This window comes from Hypanus sabinus, chromosome 28 (genome assembly GCF_030144855.1).
Source record: "Hypanus sabinus isolate sHypSab1 chromosome 28, sHypSab1.hap1, whole genome shotgun sequence".
NCBI classification, from domain to species: domain Eukaryota; kingdom Metazoa; phylum Chordata; class Chondrichthyes; order Myliobatiformes; family Dasyatidae; genus Hypanus; species Hypanus sabinus.
The window spans coordinates 22,530,547-22,550,604 of record NC_082733.1 but is presented as its reverse complement, the minus strand read 5'-3'; the positions used below and the strand labels follow the sequence as shown (position 1 = coordinate 22,550,604).

The 20,058-nt window shown below is 40.8% G+C and overlaps 2 protein-coding genes across 2 annotated transcripts; one reads left to right on the top strand and one right to left on the bottom strand.

Moving 5' to 3' along the window:
* Positions 1-309: 309 nt before the first annotated feature.
* LOC132382479 (arrestin domain-containing protein 4-like) lies at positions 310-11,517 on the bottom strand. Its single transcript, XM_059952701.1, has 8 exons — positions 11,018-11,517; positions 9,069-9,138; positions 8,834-8,981; positions 7,139-7,241; positions 6,803-7,059; positions 6,429-6,591; positions 2,618-2,772; positions 310-2,475 (listed from the first exon to the last, which is right to left on the bottom strand). The coding sequence occupies exons 1-8, from the start codon at positions 11,277-11,279 to the stop codon at positions 2,416-2,418; spliced, it is 1,218 nt and encodes a 405-aa protein (XP_059808684.1). The 5' UTR covers positions 11,280-11,517; the 3' UTR covers positions 310-2,415.
* Positions 11,518-11,868: 351 nt separating this feature from the next.
* Positions 11,869-19,339, top strand: LOC132382480 (uncharacterized). Its single transcript, XM_059952702.1, has 2 exons — positions 11,869-12,018; positions 17,587-19,339. Exons 1-2 carry the CDS (start codon positions 11,968-11,970, stop codon positions 18,145-18,147), a joined length of 612 nt encoding a protein of 203 aa, XP_059808685.1. The 5' UTR covers positions 11,869-11,967; the 3' UTR covers positions 18,148-19,339.
* Positions 19,340-20,058: the final 719 nt, after the last annotated feature.

The following is a 20,058-nucleotide window of genomic DNA, read 5'->3' as shown; positions in this document are numbered from 1 at the left end:
AAAGTAGAATTGTGTATGTACAGGATATCTACAATTTATTTATTTATTTAGAAATAGAGCATGGAATAGGTCCTTCGAGCTGTGCTGCCAACAACCCTACATTTAAAATTAGCCTAATCACAGGACAACTTACAATGACCAATTAACCTACTAACCAGTAGGTTCAGCATTTAAAATCAGCTGAAATGATGAAAGATTAAATAAATGTTATCGATAGCTTTTCACAGAAAATACAGAAGGCGAGGCTTCCATTCCCTGTAATCAGATTTCATAGAATGAAGTTCATAAATTTAATTAGTGGTGACAAGCTCTAGTTTTCCAAAAAAATTTATTAAAGTGTTGCATTTGATTTAAATAGTACAAAATACACTTCTTTGCATCTTGTTGCAAGAAGACAATGGAAAAAGTCACAGTTATAACGGCAAAGGATAAAGCACATTTAGCTTATTGAGTAATTTCACATTCAAAGTAACACCTCTGTGCTTATTTCTCATTCCATTTAAAATGATTCCTTAATGATAAACCAAGACTTAACATAAACAAGGCCACTTCAGGGATACAAATAATTGCCGAACTCCCCACCACAGTTAATGAAAAGGTATGAAAATAAAAAGTTACACAGGGCATGTATAATGCTTAAAATTATAGTGTTTTTACTTTTGTAAGTAGTTTCAAATCAAATTTTGACATTTTCCAAAAGCCAAGTGCATTGTTTATACTGGATTTAAGACATTAGATTCCATACTTATCACAGTCAAAATTCTTGTAGTTTCACTTTAGATCCAGAATTTTCACACAAGGTTCAAAAATTTAAAGATACCTTGCCAAGTGTTAGTTGTCAAACACAATCCATAATGAACTCAAATAAAACTCATTTCGCTAATAAAATACAATTGAAGATAACCAAGTTCTCACTTCTTGATTGGCTAGAATGGTTCATAATTTAACAAAAAGATCCAGTTTTCTTTGCTATTAAATGACAGCACTGAACAACTGAGAAGTAACGCCAGGAATAAGCATCAAGATTCTTCAGCAAGTAGAACAAAAGTCATCCCAAGCTCACAAACACAAGAAATAAAAAAAAAGAGTGCATAAGTCAAAACCCTGAGAAACAATATTGCACCATTAAATTTCCGAATTAGAAATCAAATTGGGAATTCTACATAGTAGTGAACAGTATGCTGGAGAAAAAGGGAGTAATAATTACTAGCATCAAACTCCCACATGAAATACTGTAATGTATTTCATAAATAAATTAAATGCAGGATTGCTACTCAAATAAGTGCTTTTCTTTTTAAAGTAACTTGTGTACATTCCAAAATCTCAACCAAACTTGTGGTCCTTTACTCTGAGAAATGACAGCAAAGCTTTTCAGACATGCAGAAGTCATATCTCTTTGCTCAAGATTCAGCTTGTCTTTCTCTTTTAAAAAAAATGATGGCTTACAAATACATGCAATTAATTTAGGGATCCAGTTTACATGCAAATTCAACATACTGTCTTGGAAAGCAACCAATCCCTATTTAAGTACTTTGTCAACAACTGGCAAGTATCAGTCAAAACAAAACAAATATCCTGCAAATACCTTCACACAAAAAGAAAATCATGGCATTACAGCCAGTATTCCAACATTAATAGTGTTGAACAATTGATCAGCATATACAATTGTCCAAGTATCTCTTTTAATATTATTGACAGCACCACCACTTCGTCCCCATGTTCTCCACGTATTCAGATGGTACTTGGAACTGGGAAATTATTTATTCAGCTGGCCTGCATTTGTGAAGGCAACAAGTGGATTATGCACCCCAAGTATATCAACTGAATGTAAATTTGTAACTGAAACAGTTTAAAAAAATTTCTTTGGTAACTACAAACACAGAAATGGCAATTATTTACTGAAGCTATTCATTTGCTCATCAATTAAAGTAACATTGGCAGTAATCTTAATAATTAAAGAATACGCTCTCAGAAAATACAGTAGGTGCTTTAAGGGCCACAGATATGCAAACGTAAACATTAGTTGTTGATTCTCCCGAGGATAAGCAGACCCCAATTGTTCAGTCTTTTCTCCTTCGAAAAACAAATATAGTAATTGGTTAGTGACTGCATCATCACCAACTGTTAGCCGCTATTGTAATAGCAAGTCTGAAATTGAATGTATTTGGGTGTTTAGAACTCAAAAATTAAGTTTCCATTATTCTGTCGTGTTTAGAGTGTTTAAAATTTCACTTTTCCAGCTCCCAAGTGCAGGATTAATATCTGTCATTCTTCCTCATTCCTCTGCCACCCAATTTTTCTGCACCTTCTCATAACTCAGTTCATAATTCACTTCCTTTCAGATGTTCCTCCTGCAGCTCCACAGTGATCCATTCTTCCACTCATAACTAACCATGTGATCTCATGTTACATCCTTTAAATTTCAAACAATACTTCATACTGTACTTCTTCTGAAAAGGTAGGATTAGGATCAACCTAAAAGTAGAACAAATAATTATTTTGAAATAGTAAACCTCTGCAATGTAATTTGGAAACAATTAAGTGATTATAACTAATTTGTCACAAAAGAATTTAGTCACTGACCCAAAACATGATCAAAAAAAAGTTTTATTCAAACCTCTGAATAAATTGGCGGTGGCTGAAATCTGAACTCTTGAATGTAAGCAAATGTGGAGCTTCCAAATTCATGCTCCAAACCATCAGCTTGTGGAAGAGATGGAAAATGTCTGGCAAGGTCTTCCTCCGATACAACATCAGCATAGTTGGGTGGAGCTTTCGGGTAAAGAAAAGAAAGGGAGAGCTTTATAAATCAGCCTCTGTCAACAATAGACGAAAAGGCTTTTTGCTTACATTCAGCAATTATTAATTTTAATTCAAAAATTAAATCTTGAATGTAGGATTACATAACATCTGGCATCTGCATTTATAGATCAAAACAACTTCCAATCTGGATACATGCAGAGTTAAGTCTAGCAATCCAAAATGGTTGGGTATCAAGCTGTGATTTCACAGCTTTGGCCAATATCAAATTCACAAACCAATGAACTAAAAGGAACCTTTGGTGAAAAGGTGAAAGCAGAAAACGTCCGAAACACTCAGGTCAGGTAACATTGGTGAAAAATGAAACTGGAAATAACGTTTGCAGCAATTCATTTGCAATTCTTCCGATGTCGTACACAGAAACAACCCATGTTATGAACACCGAAATGCTGCACATGTAGAAATCTAACAGATTGGGTCACTCCTTGTAAAGCACCTGCTTAGTTAGCAGATCAAATGAGTTTGCTATTGCTTTTCATTTCAAACTTTCACTCCCATCGGACCCATTATTGGTGGTGTCCCGCGCTTTATAATACGAGGCCCAAATGCGAGATTGAGCATATCTCATCTTCCATCTGGACACAGGACAGCATTCTGGACACTAAATTCTAAATTCAGTAGCTCACTTTCTAGATTAGATCTGGCCTTTTCTGCTGTTAGCTATGTGATAATGGCTCACTGTTTACTCTCTGCAGTCACATCCTACAACCCTGCTGAACAACTTTTCACATTCTTTTGACTGCATTCTCACTAATTGCTTCCCTTAACACAATGGCAATGATCTCTACAACTCACTTGAGCTCAACTTCATACAAAATATGGAAAATAGTAGGTTGTCCTACACAAGAGAAAAGCTGCAGATGCTGGAAATCCAAGCAACATACACAAAATGCTGGAGGAACTCAACAGGCCAGGCAGCATCTAAGGAAAAGAGTACAGTCGACTTTTTTTTAAACCGAGATCTTTCAGCAGGACTGGAGAAAAAAAAAGATGAGTAGATTTAGAAGGTGGGGTGAGAGGAGTTGAAACTAGGAGGGGGAACAGTGAAGTTAAGAGCTGGAAGTTGATTGGTGAGATACAGGGCTGGAGAAGGAGGAATCTAATTCCAGAGGACAGAAGGCCATGGAAAAAAAAAAGGGGGGAGAAGCAGCAGAGGGAGGCAAGGAGTTAAGGTGAAAGGACAAAGGGGATGGGGAATAGCCAAGGGGGCGAGCATTAACAAAGTTTGAGAAATTGATATTCATGTCAGATGGAATACAAGGTGTTATTCCTCTAAGCTGAGTGTGGCCTCGACAGCTGAAACGTCTCCACCCAAGCAAGGCTGTAGGCCCGGATGGTGTCAGCCCCAGGGTGCTCAAAGCCTGTGCCCCCCAGCTATGTGGAATACTTCACCATGTCTTCAATCTGAGCATGAGTCTCCCGAGGGCTCCTGTGCTGTGGAAGACGTCCTGCCTCGTTCCTGTACCAAAGACGCCGTGCCCCAATGGCTCCAATAACTACAGACTGGTGGCATTGACCTCCCACATCATGAATACCCTGCAGAGACTTGTTCTAGAGCAGCTTCACCCTATGGTTAGGCCACACTTAGACCCCCTCTAGTTCACCTATCAGTCCCGACTAGGAGTTGAGGATGCCATTGTCTACCTGCTGAACCGTGTCTACGCCCACCTGGACAAGTCGGTGAGCACTGTGAGGGTCATGTCTTTTTTTTACTTCTCCAGTGCGTTCAACACCCTCTGCCCTGCTCTGCTGGGTGAGAAGTTGACAGTGATGCAGATGGATGCTTCCCTGCTGTCATGGATTATTGATTACCTGACTGGCAGACTACAGTACGTGTGCTTGCAACACTGTGTGTCAGACAGAGTGGTCAGCAGCACTGGGGCTCCACAGGAGACTGTCCTGTCTCCCTTTCTCTTCACCAACCACACCTCGGACTTCAACTACTGCACAGAGTCTTGCCATCTTCAGAAGTTTTCTGATGATTCTGTCATAGTTGGATGCATCAGCAAGGAAGATGAGGCTGAGTACAGGGCTACGGTGGGAAACTTTGTCACATGGTGCGTGCAGAATCATCTGCAGCTTAATGTGAAAAAGACTAAGGAGCTGGTGGTGGACTTGAGGAGGGCCAAGGCACCAGTGACCCCTGTTTCCATCCAACGGGTCAGTGTGGACATGGAGGATTACAAATACCTGGGGATACGAATGGACAATAAACTGGACTGGTCAAAGAACACCGAGGCGGTCTTCAAGAAGGGTCAGAGCCGTCTCTATTTCCTGAGGAGACTGTGGTCCTTTAACATCTGCCGGACGATGCTGAGGATGCTCTACGAGTCTGGGGTGGCCAGTGCTATCATGTTTGCTGTTGTGTGCTGGGGCAGCAGGCTGAGGGTAGCAGACACCAACATAATCAACAAACTCATTTGTAAGGCCTGTGATGTTGTTGGGGTGGAACTGGACTCTCTGACAGTGGTGTCTGAAAAGAGGATGCTGTCCAAGTTGCATGCCATCTTGGACAATGACTCCCATCCACTCCATAATGTATTGGTTAGGCACAGGAGTACATTCAGCCAGAGACTCATTCCACCAAGATGTAACACTGAGCATCATAGGAAGTCATTCCTGCCTGTGGCCATCAAACTTTACAACTCCTCCCTCGGAGTGTCAGACACCCTGAGCCAATAATCTGGTCCTGGATTTGGCAGATTAACTCATCATTATTTAATTATTTATAGTTTTATATTGCTGTATTTCTTCACTATTCTTGGTTGGTGTGGCTGTAACAAAACCCAGTTTCCCTCAGAATCAATAAAGTATGCCTGTCTGGCCTCATCACGCCAGCAGAGGAGGCCACTGATTGACATATCGCAATGGGAAGCGGAATTAAAATGGATGGCCACTTGGAGATCCGGCATCTTCTGGTGGAATTATTCTAATGTTGCTGTATCTTTTCGAAAACTTAAACAGTTTTCTTTTTCTTGAAGTCTTCAACTTGAAATGTTAACGCAGTTTCTCTTTCCACAGATGCCACCTGACCCGATGAACTTAACCCACCTATTTTTATATCAAATGTCCAGCATGTGCAGTTTTTCTGGATTATCAATAATATTAAGTCTTCAAGTTATTTGCTATTGGAAAATAACCTACTTGGTGTTATTCCCAACTTCAAGAGATACAAAATAGTTTTTTTTTTAAAAATGGTGCAAAACCCTTAATTTACAGAACTCAAAGCAAAATTAATTTGATATGTATTCCTTCAAATGATTTATGTTTTTATTAAAGGCAGAGATATTCAACGTGCTACCTTAATTTGCATGCATCTATAAATGCTTAACTAGATAAAAGTCAGTGCAGATTTGTTTTTGTGAGTGTTATCTGTGAGAATTCTTCATTACTGCTCTGCCTCATTGACTACAACACTCTGCAGGATGCCAAAGAATCCTTAATGAACACCCAACAGCAACTTACAGCATATCAGAAAATACAAAACCAATGAGATTTCCAATTCTGTGGGTTGCTTTGTGGTCATCTGAAACTATAATTCTTCACCGTAGTTCAAATAATTAGTTTGTTTCACTGAATGTGCAACAGAATTGAAGAAGAATATTTACCTTCAGGTTGTTCAGGTAGGGCGAGTTGAAGCCAACTCATATCCATACTGAAATAGCCACAAACACTAGGCGTTCTACTTCCAAAGCTATTATATGGAATTGTTCCTATTACTATAGGAAGCTCTAGCATCAACTTTTTAGAACCTGGAATGTGTACATAGACCTATATATATATAAAAAAATATCAAAAAGTGAGGATACATTTGCAAAGTCTATTGTTATAACTTAAAATTCAAGGAGGTTAAATTATTTTCTGTTTTAGTCTTATGTATCAATTACTTGTGTTCATAACTGTCAATAATATTAATAACAAATTTCCCACAAGTCTATCGTCAGAAACAACTGAAGTATTAATATGTAATAAACATACTTACAGCTAAAGAGTATTCCACTCTGATGATGCTGCAGTCTAAGATAGATGGGTTCACTGGTGGAATTTTGAGGGTCTTTCCATTCCACGATTCAGTGCTACCAGATGCAATATGGTTTCCACGGACATTTGCAATCATTTGTCTGAAGGTCTTAGTTTTCTCATTTGCAAGATAAGTTTGGGTTTGAAAAATAGCAGCTTTTGGCATTATAAGGCGTGAAGAGCAATTTTCAAATTCTGCATATATTGGGATTGCTTCACCTGTGGCAAAGTTTCAGAGTTAGCACTGAAAAAGAAACTTAACAAAATCTCCAAGTTCTTCTTTGGAAACTTAACTTACCATTACAAAATCCACTTCGCTCAATTTTGGCACTTAGTGAAATTGGTCCAGAAGTAAAAAACCAACAACCAATTGTCTTCTCTTTACTCTTTGACACTGAAGACTAAAAACATTAGTACAAACTGGTTAGAAATAATCAAATAGTAATTCTGTAAAATCAGACAATTTCTAGGTTACGTCATTCATTTCTGGTGACCTGAAGCATTGCTGTAATACTTAATTGCTAAACTAATGAACCAAGCTCTTAATGGGACAACTCAGGTACATAGAATCAGTTCAAATCACCCGTCATTAACTGCAGTGAATGAAAGAAGTGTGCAAATTGAAGCTTTTTCTTAAACACCAATTCCAAATTTTTCTATAAATGATGCTCAACAGAAGCATTGATTTGAGTGCTTTATCTTTTTGCTTCCTTAACTTCATGGCTTATGATGGCACTGATGAAGATCAGAGACAATTTGCCGATGATAAACAGAACAAAGAAAACTACTAACTACTTTGTTAATCACACTATTTCTGGTAAACAATCACTGCAATCAATAGCCTGTAACTTCCATTTTGGAGTTGATCTTTTGAACTACTTGTACAACCGGCATTATTATAGTGTGAACTGAAATCTTGAAGGTGCAAAATGGTTACTGCGTGGCATGTATGGGACAAATCAAGGTGGCTTGGCCCGGATACAAGAGCGGGGAATGAGCTAATGCTTGGCTATTGCTGGAGAAGACTTGAAGATAATACGATGTGGAACTGAGACGAGGCAGAGCCCAAGCCCGAGAGGAAGGAAGACCTGAGATTTGATTGATTTAAGAACCAGGCCGAATTTGAAAAGGTCGAGCATGTGCCAAATTATGGTGGCAGGGCCTGGGCTAACAGCGTATTGAAGAAGCAGGGCCTGGGTCTGAGAGCATGGCAATACTTCAAGTTTGGACAACTTAAGCGCCAGGCCAGATTGAAAAGTTCAGGGTGTTGGTGCCGGAAGCAAAGAATGGGCTGGTTCAGCTCACTGCTCTGCAGGGTTTACTCATCTCTGTGCTCAACTGAGGCTGCGGCCTGCAACTTAACAGTCTCTTGAATCGGCTGCTGGCTTTGTGTCTGTGGTCTTTCTTAAGTGAACTTCAGTTCTGAATGTTATTTGCTTACTTTTATTATTTGCATGATTTGTTATTTTTTTTCTACATACTGGGTGTTTGACTGCCATTTTCTTTTCAATGGGTTCTATTGGGTTTCTGTGTTTAGTGGCTGCTTGTATAGAGACAAATCACAAGGTTGTATATAGTATACATACTTTGATATTAAATGTACTTTGGATTTTGTACCTAGCAGAATTTCCTGCAAATCTGGCTATTTATAGTCGGAGTTTCTGCAAATTTTTTTTTAACCAATGACACTTATTACGTGCATCAATATTACAATATTTACAATACTTCACAGCCATCTTGTTATACTGTGCACCAAAGAACTGTAACATTTGCTAAATAGTTACATTAAATCTTAACCTGAATACACAACCATTAAGCCAAATATTTAGAATGTGATGAGTAATTAACTGCAAAAAAGTTATTCATTCTGTTGCATTATTTAGAAATTATGGTTAACTAACTTGCAAGATAAATAATGCAGGAGTACCAAGTTCCCTTGACAATTCTTTAAATAATGTTTTCTAAGATACAATAAGAAAACAAATCTACTTACCAAGAAATATGGTGCATTCACATCAATTTGACTTGTCACAGAGAACTCTCTCTTCACAACTTGATCTGAGACACAAGGCCGCTCCAGTATTGCTGTTACCCAATACTGAACGCTGCCATATTTTCCATTGAAGGATGTGACCAATGGCCTGTTTCACAGAATTAAAAAGGCAACTTAGAATCTTTGCCATTTGTTTTTGAAATCATAATATAGTATTTTTAAATGGATCACTTACCCCTGTGGAAGATGAAACGTAAATGGAAATTCATGTTTCCCAGGTTGTAAAATGAAGTATCCCTGATCATCTATAGAGAAAGATCATAGTTATACAACATATCAATAAAAAAAATGCATTTGCAAAAACCCAAAAGAAATGTTATACTAATAGACATGCAAACATGAGGAAATCTGCAGATGCTGGAAATTCAAGCAACACACACAAAATGCCGTTGGAATGCAGCAGGCCAGGCAGCCTGAAATGTCGACTGTACTTCTTCCTATAGATGCTGCATGGCCTGCTGTGTTTCACCAGCATTTTGTGTGTGATACTAATAGATATACTGAGATATTAAGCTGAAATGCCAGATTGATGCATCAAGTAGAACTTGTCTTGACTGAAGCACATGTTACATGTTACATGTGAGATGAAATTCTTTGTGAACATTTAGTAGATGCAATTCCTTGGTCTTATTTATAGTTTTCATTTTTTTTTTGTCACAGTAAAAGGCAAATTGTTGTCATTGGACCTGATTACACCTCCCCATCTTCCAGGAGATAGCAAGATATGAAGCAAATGGTATAAACATTAGAAATGGGCAAAGTAGTAGAATAGAATTCAGTCATGAAGTTCCAATCATGGCGTGGGTTGGCTCAAAGATTTCTTCAATTCACTTGTTTGTAATCTTTCTTTTAAAAGTCAATTGTTTTAAACAATTATTTTATTTACCTTCCCATCAACTAATCCTCTCATTTCTGGATACCCTATTGATTTTGACTATTCCAACTTGGTGTACTGCACTTTGCTGTGATAATGGTGTCCCCTTTACAGTGGAGAAACCAGCCCAATGTAAAGGGGACACCATCAAATTATCATTGCTTTTCAGAGTAACTCAATAGAATGGATGTGAATTTCAAAATACATTCTTCCAGCTTTTCAATGACATTTAGTTGAATTCTTTAAAAATCAAGTTCACATTAGACGACCTATCGAGAAGGTTAATCTCAAATGTCCCCATTTTTATCTGTTCTCTGCCTTGGCTTCTTGAACTTCCACATTCACCGAGAAGTTTGAGGAAAACCCTTCCCAGAGTCTAAAGTGGCATGCTACTACCTTCAAGACTCAATAAATTTAACATCTTCAGATAACTGGCTTTCCAGCTTATTCAGAACTAGTCAATTCTGATGAAAACATCTTGTTTTGAAACATAAACTGTTCCTTTCATTACTGACACTGCCTGACCTGCTGAATATTTCCTGCTTTTATATCAAATTTCAAGTACCTACATTTAGTTTTCCCAATCACGTTTGTCTTTGTAGCAAGTTTTTCTGCTGCTTCTAAAAATTTTACAGGTACCTTAGGAATTGCATTACTGATCTCCTGAACTTGTACATTGAAAGCTAAAGACCAAGTCAAATGACACAATGTGCCATTGGCATTCATAACAACAGATCAACTCACTCCAGTTGAACTTAACAGGAAAATACTGTATCAACGTTAAGACACTTTGAGCACCCTTTGTGCAGAACAAACGACTGCAGTGGTTGCTGGGAAATGGGAAATTTAGTACAATTAGTACTTTAGCGCAGTGATCTCGAAATGAATGCTTCTATTAGTGAAGTTATACAGGTTTATCAGATGCAACAACTGGGGAAGAGAATAGTCACAAAAATCTCGCCAGCTAATCTACGTTCTCCGAAGTATTGATTCACCAGGAATGGTTTAACATAGTAAAGGTTTCACCAGGTGACACAGAGGCTTACAGTGGTGGTTAGGGAAGGAGTTTTAGAATCCCAAGATAATTACTGCCTTGTACTTTTATAGCACCAATGTTACTTGCCAAGTAACTGCCTTCAAGACTCAATAAATCGTCAAGATTCCTAGGCTACACTGGTCCCATGGGAGCGTCAATCTGGAAGGACGGAAAGAGCTACCACCCCCTTCCCCACTAGAGACACCTGCTTTACCTGGGGCCTGGCGCAGGATCTGCTGCTGGTGCAGGTACACCACCTCGTCCCGGTAGCGGGGCACCGCGGGGGCGCTCGGCGCTGCCGGGTTATCGCTCCAGTGGACCCGAGCGCAGCCCTTCGCCTCCAGCCGCAGGGCAGACACGGCGAGCTCCTCGCTCGCCTCTAGCAGCACTTGGCCCGCTACCTGGTCGCCGCTCGAGTAGCTGCTCAGCTCCTCGCTGTCGAAGACGATACCGAAGGTTCTCACCTTCACCCCCATCGCGCTTAGGGGGCTTCCAGCGGCCAGGCGACGTCAAGTTAAAGCCCCTTGTTTATGCAAAGACGGCGCCACAAATTTCCACCAGCTCGCCCTAACATAAATCATCGAAATCGGCTTCTCCTTTTGCGCCGCGGCCCTTCGGAAGAAAGTAAAGCCCCGCAGCTGGAAAATGCCGAGGGAATTCCAGTATGAGCAAGCGTTCAGCACCATGCCACTGCACACCCTACCCTGATACTTCACCGCCCCTTCAACACCATTGGATGCACTGGTCAATCACCCGCCCCTACAGGAGGGGCTGAAGATTATTCTTCTTCCAATTGGATCTAATAGCTGCCAGTCAATTGGTGGACGTCTTACGGGTTAGATTGAACGGAGGGGCCACTCGCTTTTCGGCGCTGTCCAGCTGATCGGAGCATGATCACCAATCAGCGACGGGGACTTGCACGTGTACAGCATTTCTATTGGCCATCAAGAAACACGTCGGTAGAGCTCCCGGCCAATAGGAAAAGAAGATCGGCTGTGCACGGGGCTCTTCTTGTCCTCGGCATAAACAGCGTCAGCGGGCTCATTGTTGCCATGGCAACCGGGATGGGGCGGTGCAGCTATCTCGCTTGTTTCCATATTTGCGAAGCTGCAGCTGCTGCTCCTGCGTGTCTGATCCAACTTGGAGGTACAACCAGATGAGTCAATGAATTTTACCTTGGATTGTGTTTATCTGCATCTGCCGGATCATATTCGGGTGAGCCCATTGTAGAAAGTCCATTCCTCAGAGTTGCAGAGCTTGGAGGGGAATTTTTCCTTAGTGTTTTCGTACTTCCACTTCGCTTAGGATAATTCTGCAGTCAAAGCCAAAACATGTTCCATAGAAAGCATCCTATCCGGATTCATCACGACTTGATTTGTTCAAAGTAATTTGAAATACGTATAATGAAATTATATACGTTACCATATTCGACCTTTAAATTAATTGACATTTCAGAAGATCTCTCCTGGAGGCAGCACACAAGTGTCATTACAAAGAAGGTCCATCAGCAACTCTGTTTTTGTTGGATGTTTGTGTAGATTCGGCATGTCGCTGAAAACTCTTGACAGACTTCTATAGATGCAAAGTGCATCACAGCCTAGAACGGACAAGGCTGCCAAAAGTGTTGGACACAACGCAGTCCATCACAAGCAAAGCTCTCCCTGCGATTTACATGGAGAGTTGCCATGAGAAAGCAGCTTCCGTCATCTCAAATTCAGGCAATACCATCTTCTTGCTAATACCATCAGGCAGGAAGTAAAGAAGCCTTGGTCTCACACCAGTTGAAATTCATTCACCACAACTCTGAATTGATTCTGCAAGCGACAGATTAATTTTCAAGGACTCATTCCAACTCATGTTCTGAGCATTTCAGAATTGGGTTTAATATGGCAGCATGTTGTGAAATTTGTTTTGCAGTGGCCATACATGGCAATATATAATGATATGAAGCTATAAATTAGAATGAGTATATATTTAAAATTGAATAAGTAGTGCAACTTGGGAGAAAATAATAGTGAGGTGGTTCATGGGTTCATTATCCATTCAGAAATCTGATGGCAGATCGGAAGAAGCTGTTGCTGAATCATTGAGTATGTAGCTTCTGATTCCTGTACCTCTTGATGGTAGCAATGAGAAAGTGGCATGACCTGTGTGATGGGGATCCATAATGATGGGTGCTGCCTTTTTGATGCATCACCTTATAGCTGGAGAGGCTAGTGTCCAGAATGGAGGTGGCTGAGTTTACACCTTCCTGCAGCTTTTTCCAATCCTTTGCAGTGGTCCCTCCATTTCAGACAATAAGAATGCTCCATTTCAGACAATAAGACAGTTAGAATGTTCTCCGTGGTACAGCCATAGAAATTTGTGAGTGTGTTTCGTGACATACAAGTTCTCCTGAAACTCCTAAAGAAATGTAGCTGCTTTTGTGCCTTCTTTGTAATTGCATCATTATATTGGACCAAGGATAGACCATCAGAGATGTTAACACCCAGGAACTTGCAACTGCTCATCCTTTTCACTGCTTGCTGAGAACTGGCGTGTATTCTCTGAATTTTCCCTTCCTAAAGTCCACAATCGATTCCATTGTCTTACTGACGTTGTGTGCAAGGTTGTTGTTGTGACACCACTCAAACAGCTGAACTATCTCATGCCTGTATGCTTCCTTGTCACCATCTGAAATTCTGCCAACAATAGTTGTGTCATTGGCAAATTTATAGATGGTGTTTGAGCTGTGCCTAGCCGCACAATCATAGGTATAGAGACAGTAGAGTAGTGGGTTAAGCACACATCTTGAAGGGTGCCAGTGTTGATTATCAGCAAGAAGATGCTATTTTTGTTCCACATAAATTGTAAACTCCCAGTGAGGAAGTCAAAGATCCAGTTGCAGAGGGAGCTACACAGGCCCAGATTTGGGAGCTTCTTGATTAGAACTGAGGGTATGATTGTGTCGAATGCAGAGCTGTAGTCAGTAAACAGCAGCCTGATATAGGTACTACTATTGACCAGACTGAGTGGAGAGCCAGTGAGATTGCATCCACCCTAGACCTATTGTAGTAATAGGCAAAATTGCAGTGGGTGCAGGGTCTTGCTTAGGCGGGAGTTCATTCTGGCCGTGACCATCTCTCAAAGCACTTCATTACAGTAAATGTGAGTGCAAATGGACGATAGACATTGAGATAGCTCACCCTGCTCTTCTTGGGTAATGGTATGATTGTTGCTCTTTTGAAGCAGTGAGGAACCTCTGACTGCAGCACTGAGAGATTGAAGATGTTCTTGAGCACTCCTGGCAGTTGGTTGGCAAAGGTTGATGGTACACCATCAAGGCCTGACATCTTGTGAAGGTTCACCCTCTTCCATAGTTTGTTTTCTGTTGCACATTAGTTGTTCGTCAGTCTTTGTTCACGTATAGATGCAAAGTGAATAGAATTTCACAAATTCTATTTTCTCCTTGTAAATGGCTGCAAGAAAATCAATCTCAGGACAGTATGTGGTAACATATCGGCACTTTGATAATAAATTTTGAACTTTGATAATCAAGAATTCTTCCCACTCCGGTCATTTTCTCTTCCCTCCTGTCAGGCAGAAAGCTAGAAAAGTTTCTAATTATATACAAGTGGTGATTGATAAGTTCATGGCTTAAGATAGAAGGAGATGTATTATACACCTCTCATTACATGCACAAGCAGGACAACTCTGAGTGTTTAAGTAGTAAGTATGAAGTTAATAACTCATCTTCTTCTACCATGGGTCACGAACTTATCAATCACCACAATGCGTTATTAACTTCAAACTTTCTGCATAATCACTCAAAGAGTTGAACTACATGTGCATGTAATGGGAGCTATATAACTCATCTCCTTCTACCTTAGGCCACAAACTTATCAATCACCCCTGCTGTGGACCCTTTCTGGAGGTCCAAGATCTGTATGCTCCATGACTGCTGGACTAAGTGTGTAAATATAGGAGGGGACTATGTTGAAAAATAAATGTGCTAGGTTTTCTAAAATTGACTCCTTCTACCCTAGGTCACAAACTTATCAATTAGCCCTTATAGCACCACGGTCAAGGACAGTTTCTACCCTGCTGTTATCAGATCTTTTAAGGTCCTTCGTACAATAAAGGAAGAACTTTTGAACTCTTGATCTCTTAGTAAACCTCCTCCTGACCTCATGCAATGCCCTTTCTCTGTAACACTATTTTCTATATTCTATTTATTTTTACTACCTTAATGTAATTATGTTTCATGTGATGCCCAGATGGAATGCAAATCCAAAGCTTTTTACTGTATCTTGGTACATGACAACAATAAACCAATACCCTCACCATTTCCCGTGGTTTGGTCCTTTTATACTTAGTGATTGGGGTGACACAGTAGCATAGCAATTAACATAATGTTATTATACCACTAGCAACTCTGGTTCATTTCCACCACTTTCTGAAAGGAGTTTGTACTTTTTCCTTGTGACCACATGGGTTTCCTCTGAATGCTCTGATTTTCCCCCCACATTCCAAAGAGGTGCATGGGCAGAGTGGGCTTGTTGGACTGGAAGGACTCATTTCTCTATTGTATCTTCAATAAATTTTAAAAAATGATAATGCTACAAGCACCTCAAGTCCAAATTTTCACGTTGAGGGATAGAATTGTTTTATGTTACCTTTCATAACACTGGATAGATGTGGCATAATATAATCCACATGGGATTGATGGAGAAAGTCCTATTCCACCGGTGAAAGGCTCCAAAACGACCAGAGGACATGGATGCCCACAGATGAGTGGGCACATGTATTTGCACCGGTTGGTCTGTTTGCACACACTGCATACCCATAAATGTGGATTTAAGCACAGCTTTTCTTAACCACAACCTCATCTTTAACTGCTCTTATCAAATCCCTTAATTCCCCCTGTTCCTGAAAGTCCTTTGGCACTTTTCTGCACGCTACTGACTTATAACTCTTACTCATGCTCTCTCCCTCTTTCACTTTGCCACATGCCCTTCTCCTTACTTCTACCTAACCTCTCTTTTCCCCCTTATCCTCCTCCAATTTTCCTTCCCTTCACCATCTGTCCTTCACTCTTCAGTCCTAATTAAAGCCTTATGAGAAAAAGAAATGCAGTCTACTGTGGATTAAAACCTGAGAAACTTTCATTTGGGTGTTTAATGTTGCTGACTTATTGAAAGCCTTGGGAAAGGTTTCATTTGGCAATTTGCACTCTGAAGAATAATACGGTCCTTCAAAGTACTGGAGAGATCCCACCCACCAATACTTACTCTGTAAATCCTTCAAATTCATTAGCTGGAAAACAATCCAATGTTCCTGACCTCTTCCAGGTCAATATCCTTTGCATCAAGGTTCAAAGGACACTCAATATTGGACAAGCCATGAAATTTACATGCCTGACACAGGAAGCTTGAAATGGACACTTTACTCTCAACCCTGTCATTAGAAAGCAGTACCAAGTTACAGAGGAACTGATTCAAGAATGTATTCGAGGCCTCCTTGAAAAAATGTAACAATTCCAGTGATTTATGGGAATTGAAGAGCCATGACAACTCAAAATGGAGAGAACATATTAGGAATGCTGTTAAGAGCTGTGTCCTTTCATTAGGACTAACCTAAACAGCATAAGGAATACACACCCTTCCAAACTTCCTGTCATGCTCGGTCCACAGAAGACAGGACAAATTGACTCTTGTTATTTGAACTTTCCTCAATCCTTAGCAAATGATGGAAACTGATGTCAAACCAGCACTGTGAAGTACCAAGTACGAATAGATAATGCACATTAAGAGATTGAGTTCCAGCCAGTGTTGATTTCTGCTAAGGAGGCAGTGGGCACAGTTGCAAACGCCCCTCTGGGTCCAACCAAAGGTGTAATTGTTTGCCATCTACATCTCCTGATTGATTGCAAGACTTCTGGATATTATGAACATCAAGTAATACAGGTCTTTCCCATCAGCAGGATGTTTGATTGTGATGGAGCTAGACCTGTTGCGTACCATGTTGTCGTCTGGATTGTTGTGTGGAGGTGGTGATCAGTCCAACAAGTGTTGCAAATTATTGTCTTGGATGTTTTTATTGTGATGGCAAGACCCTTGTTGGACATTGACAATAAAGAATGCTGCAAGTCTGGTCATTGGTGAGACCAATGGCTGGGGGTCTGCTTTGTCTCAATTGCTGCGCCAAACGTGTCTTTGTGATGTGGTGTCACCTGTGCTACTGCCCAAGAGAGGAGATGCCGGAGGTGGTGAGAAAGAACAGGGGCCTCTGTGGCATGCTGGCCCCTTCCATCAGTGCTGCCCTCTGGTGTTCACTTGGTGCTGCTCTCTAGTGTTCGCTCAGTAGAAAATGAACTGGACCAGGACAACATCCTACGTGCCATCAATCTACAGGCCATGCCACTCAGGAAATTAAACTATATATATTTTTTGTGACAGTATGTTTTTCTAATATCATAACTATATGTGCAATGTGCTGTGTACTGTTAGTACTGTGTTTTGCACCTTGACCCCAGAGCAATACTGTTTCCTTTGACTGCATTCATATGTATGGTTGAATCGCAATTGAATTTAAACTTAACTTGAACCTCAATTTATTTAAGCTAGGAATGGTTGTACCTTGCAGATAGCTGTGGTCCTTGATGATGAGTCATCCCAGCCCCAGGCTAACACTGCAAGAGTTCCTCAGGAGAGTGTCATAGACCCATCCATCTTCAATTGCTTCAAATATTTTCATCATAAAGTCAGGAGTGGTGATTGTACTATGTTTAATTCCATTCCACAGAAGGCTGCTGGACCAGACAATATTCCTGGCAGAGTGCTTGGAGGATGTGCAGACCAACTAGCGGATGTTCTCAGTGACATCTTCAACATCTCCCTGCACAGCGCTGTCGTTCCAATGTGTTTCAAGGCTGCCACCATCATCCCCATACTGAAGAAGTCTTCAGTGTCCTGCCTCAATGACTACCATCCCGTTGCACTCACATCCATCATCATGAAGTGTTTCGAGAGGCTCGTCATGAGGCACATCAAGACTCTGCTGCCCCCCTCACTGGACCCCTTGCAGTTGGCATACTGTCCCAATCATTCAACAGACAATGCCATTGCCATCACCCTCCACCTGGCCCTCACCCTCCTGGACAAGAGAGACACGTATGTTCGAGTGTTGTTCATAGACTTCAGTTCAGCATTCAACACAATAATTCCTCAGAAACTGATTGGAAAGCTGAGCCTACTGGGCCTTAACACCTCCCTCTGCAACTGGATACTAGACTTCCTGACTAGGAGACCTCAGTTAGTCCAGATTGGAAGCAGCATCTCCAACACCATCACACTGAGCACGTGAGCCCCCCAGGGCTGTGTGCTCAGTCCACTGCTGTTCACTCTTCTAACCCACGACTGTGCTGCAAAACACAGCTCGAACCACATCATCAAGTTCGCTGATGACACAACCGTGGTGGGTCTCATCAGCAAGAACGACAAATCAGCATACAGAGAGGAGGTGCAGCGGCCTACGAACTGGTGCAGAGCCAACAACCTATCTTTGAATGTGAACAAAACAAAAGAGATGGTTGTTGACTTCAGGAGCGCACTGAGTGACCACTCTCTGCTGAACATCGATGGCTCCTTGGTAGAGAATGTTAAGAGCACCAAATTTCTTGGTGTTCACCTGGTGGAGAATATCACCTGGTCTCTCAACAGCTCCATAGCAAAGAAAGCCCAGCAGCATCTCTACTATTTGCAAAGGCTGAGGAAAGTCTATCTCCCACCCCCCTTTCTCATCACATTCTACAGGGGTTGTATTGAGAGCATCCTGAGCAGCTGCATCACTGCCTGGTTCAGAAATTACACCCTCTAGGATCGCAAGACCCTGCAGCAGATAGTGAGGTCAGCTGAGAAGATCATCGGGGTCTCTCTTCCACCCATTACAGACATTTACACTACACGCTGCATCCGCAAAGCAAACAGCATTATGAAGGACCCCATGTACCCTCATACAATCTCTTCTCCCTCCTGTCATCTGGGAAAAGGCACCGAAGCATTCAGGCTCTCATGATCAGACTGTGTAACAGTTTCTTCCCCCATACCATCAGACTCCTCAATACCCAGAGTCTGGACTGACACCGACTTACCGCCCTCTACTGTGCCTATTGCCTTGTTTATTATTTATTGTAATGCCTGCACTGTTTTGTGCACTTTATGCAGGCCTCGGTAGGTCTGTAGTCTAGTGTAGTTTTTTCTGTGTTGTTTTTACGTAGTTTAGTGTACTTTTTGTACTGTTTTGTATAGCACCTTGGTCCTGAAAAACATTGTCTCGTTTTTACTGTTTGCTGTACCAGCAGTTATGGTCGAGATGACAATAAAAAGTGACTTGACTTGAAATCCTTAGCATTTGAAACCAGCCGTGTCAGAATGCAGAAAAATACAATTAACATTTTGATCTGCGTTTTGATGTGGCAAGTACCATTTATCTGAGAGAAGTGTCAAGCAATAATCATGTCCAGTTGTTGAGTTCTGTTCATTTGGACTATGTAAGTATTTACTATGCATGCAGACTTTCCCTGTTACGGTTGTGCACACCTGGAATAAATGGGTGAGTTGTGGGATGAAAAGGTGGCAGCCCTCATGTATGAACTGAAATGTTGAAACTAAAGTTGTTTAAACAAAATAAAACATGGCTTTGTTGTTTGGGCATTATCAGTGGTAGCAGAGGATGGTTTCCAATGTTCAGATCTGGCTGGCATTTGGCGAGCGTAAGCCTTGCTAAAGCTGGAAAAAATGAAATTGGAATATCGACTTGTGTTATGGAACTGGAGAAGAAGCAAGTCTTACTGTTGACAAGCTGGATGAACTCAGCAGGTCGGGCAGCATCCGTTGAAATGAGCAGTCAATGGATGCTGCCTGACCTGCTGAGTTCATCCAGCTTGTTTGTACGTCTTGATTTGACCACAGTATCTGCAGTATATTTTGCGATTACTGAGTCTTACTGTTGTGTTTTCGCTTTCAGGAAGAGCAAGAGAAACGGTAATGGGAATTTTGGTGGAAGAATTGAACAAAGGTGATAGTATGAATATGCTAATAAATATGTTTTGACTCTTTTTTTCTAAGAAAGTAAAGGATTGGATGTATGAGGTGTATGCAGAATTTGACAACATTTACAGAGATTATTCTAATAATATAGCTGATTATATTATTGATTTTGAACAAAAGTACGGTTGCATGCATAAATACAAATTGGAACTTCCTGACGCTGTAT

Excerpts from the sequence above, each read along its gene's own strand:
- LOC132382479 (XM_059952701.1), bottom strand. The coding sequence starts at position 11,279 with ATGGGGGTGAAGGTGAGAACCTTCGGTATCGTCTTCGACAGCGAGGAG. Across the intron at positions 9,139-11,017 it reads GATCCTGCGCCAGGCCCCAG|ATGATCAGGGATACTTCATT; the intron begins GTAAAGCAGGTG and ends CTTTCTCTATAG. Across the intron at positions 8,982-9,068 it reads ACGTTTCATCTTCCACAGGG|GCCATTGGTCACATCCTTCA; the intron begins GTAAGTGATCCA and ends TCTGTGAAACAG.
- LOC132382480 (XM_059952702.1), top strand. The coding sequence starts at position 11,968 with ATGAATTTTACCTTGGATTGTGTTTATCTGCATCTGCCGGATCATATT. Across the intron at positions 12,019-17,586 it reads ATCTGCCGGATCATATTCGG|AAGGCTGCTGGACCAGACAA; the intron begins GTGAGCCCATTG and ends TCCATTCCACAG.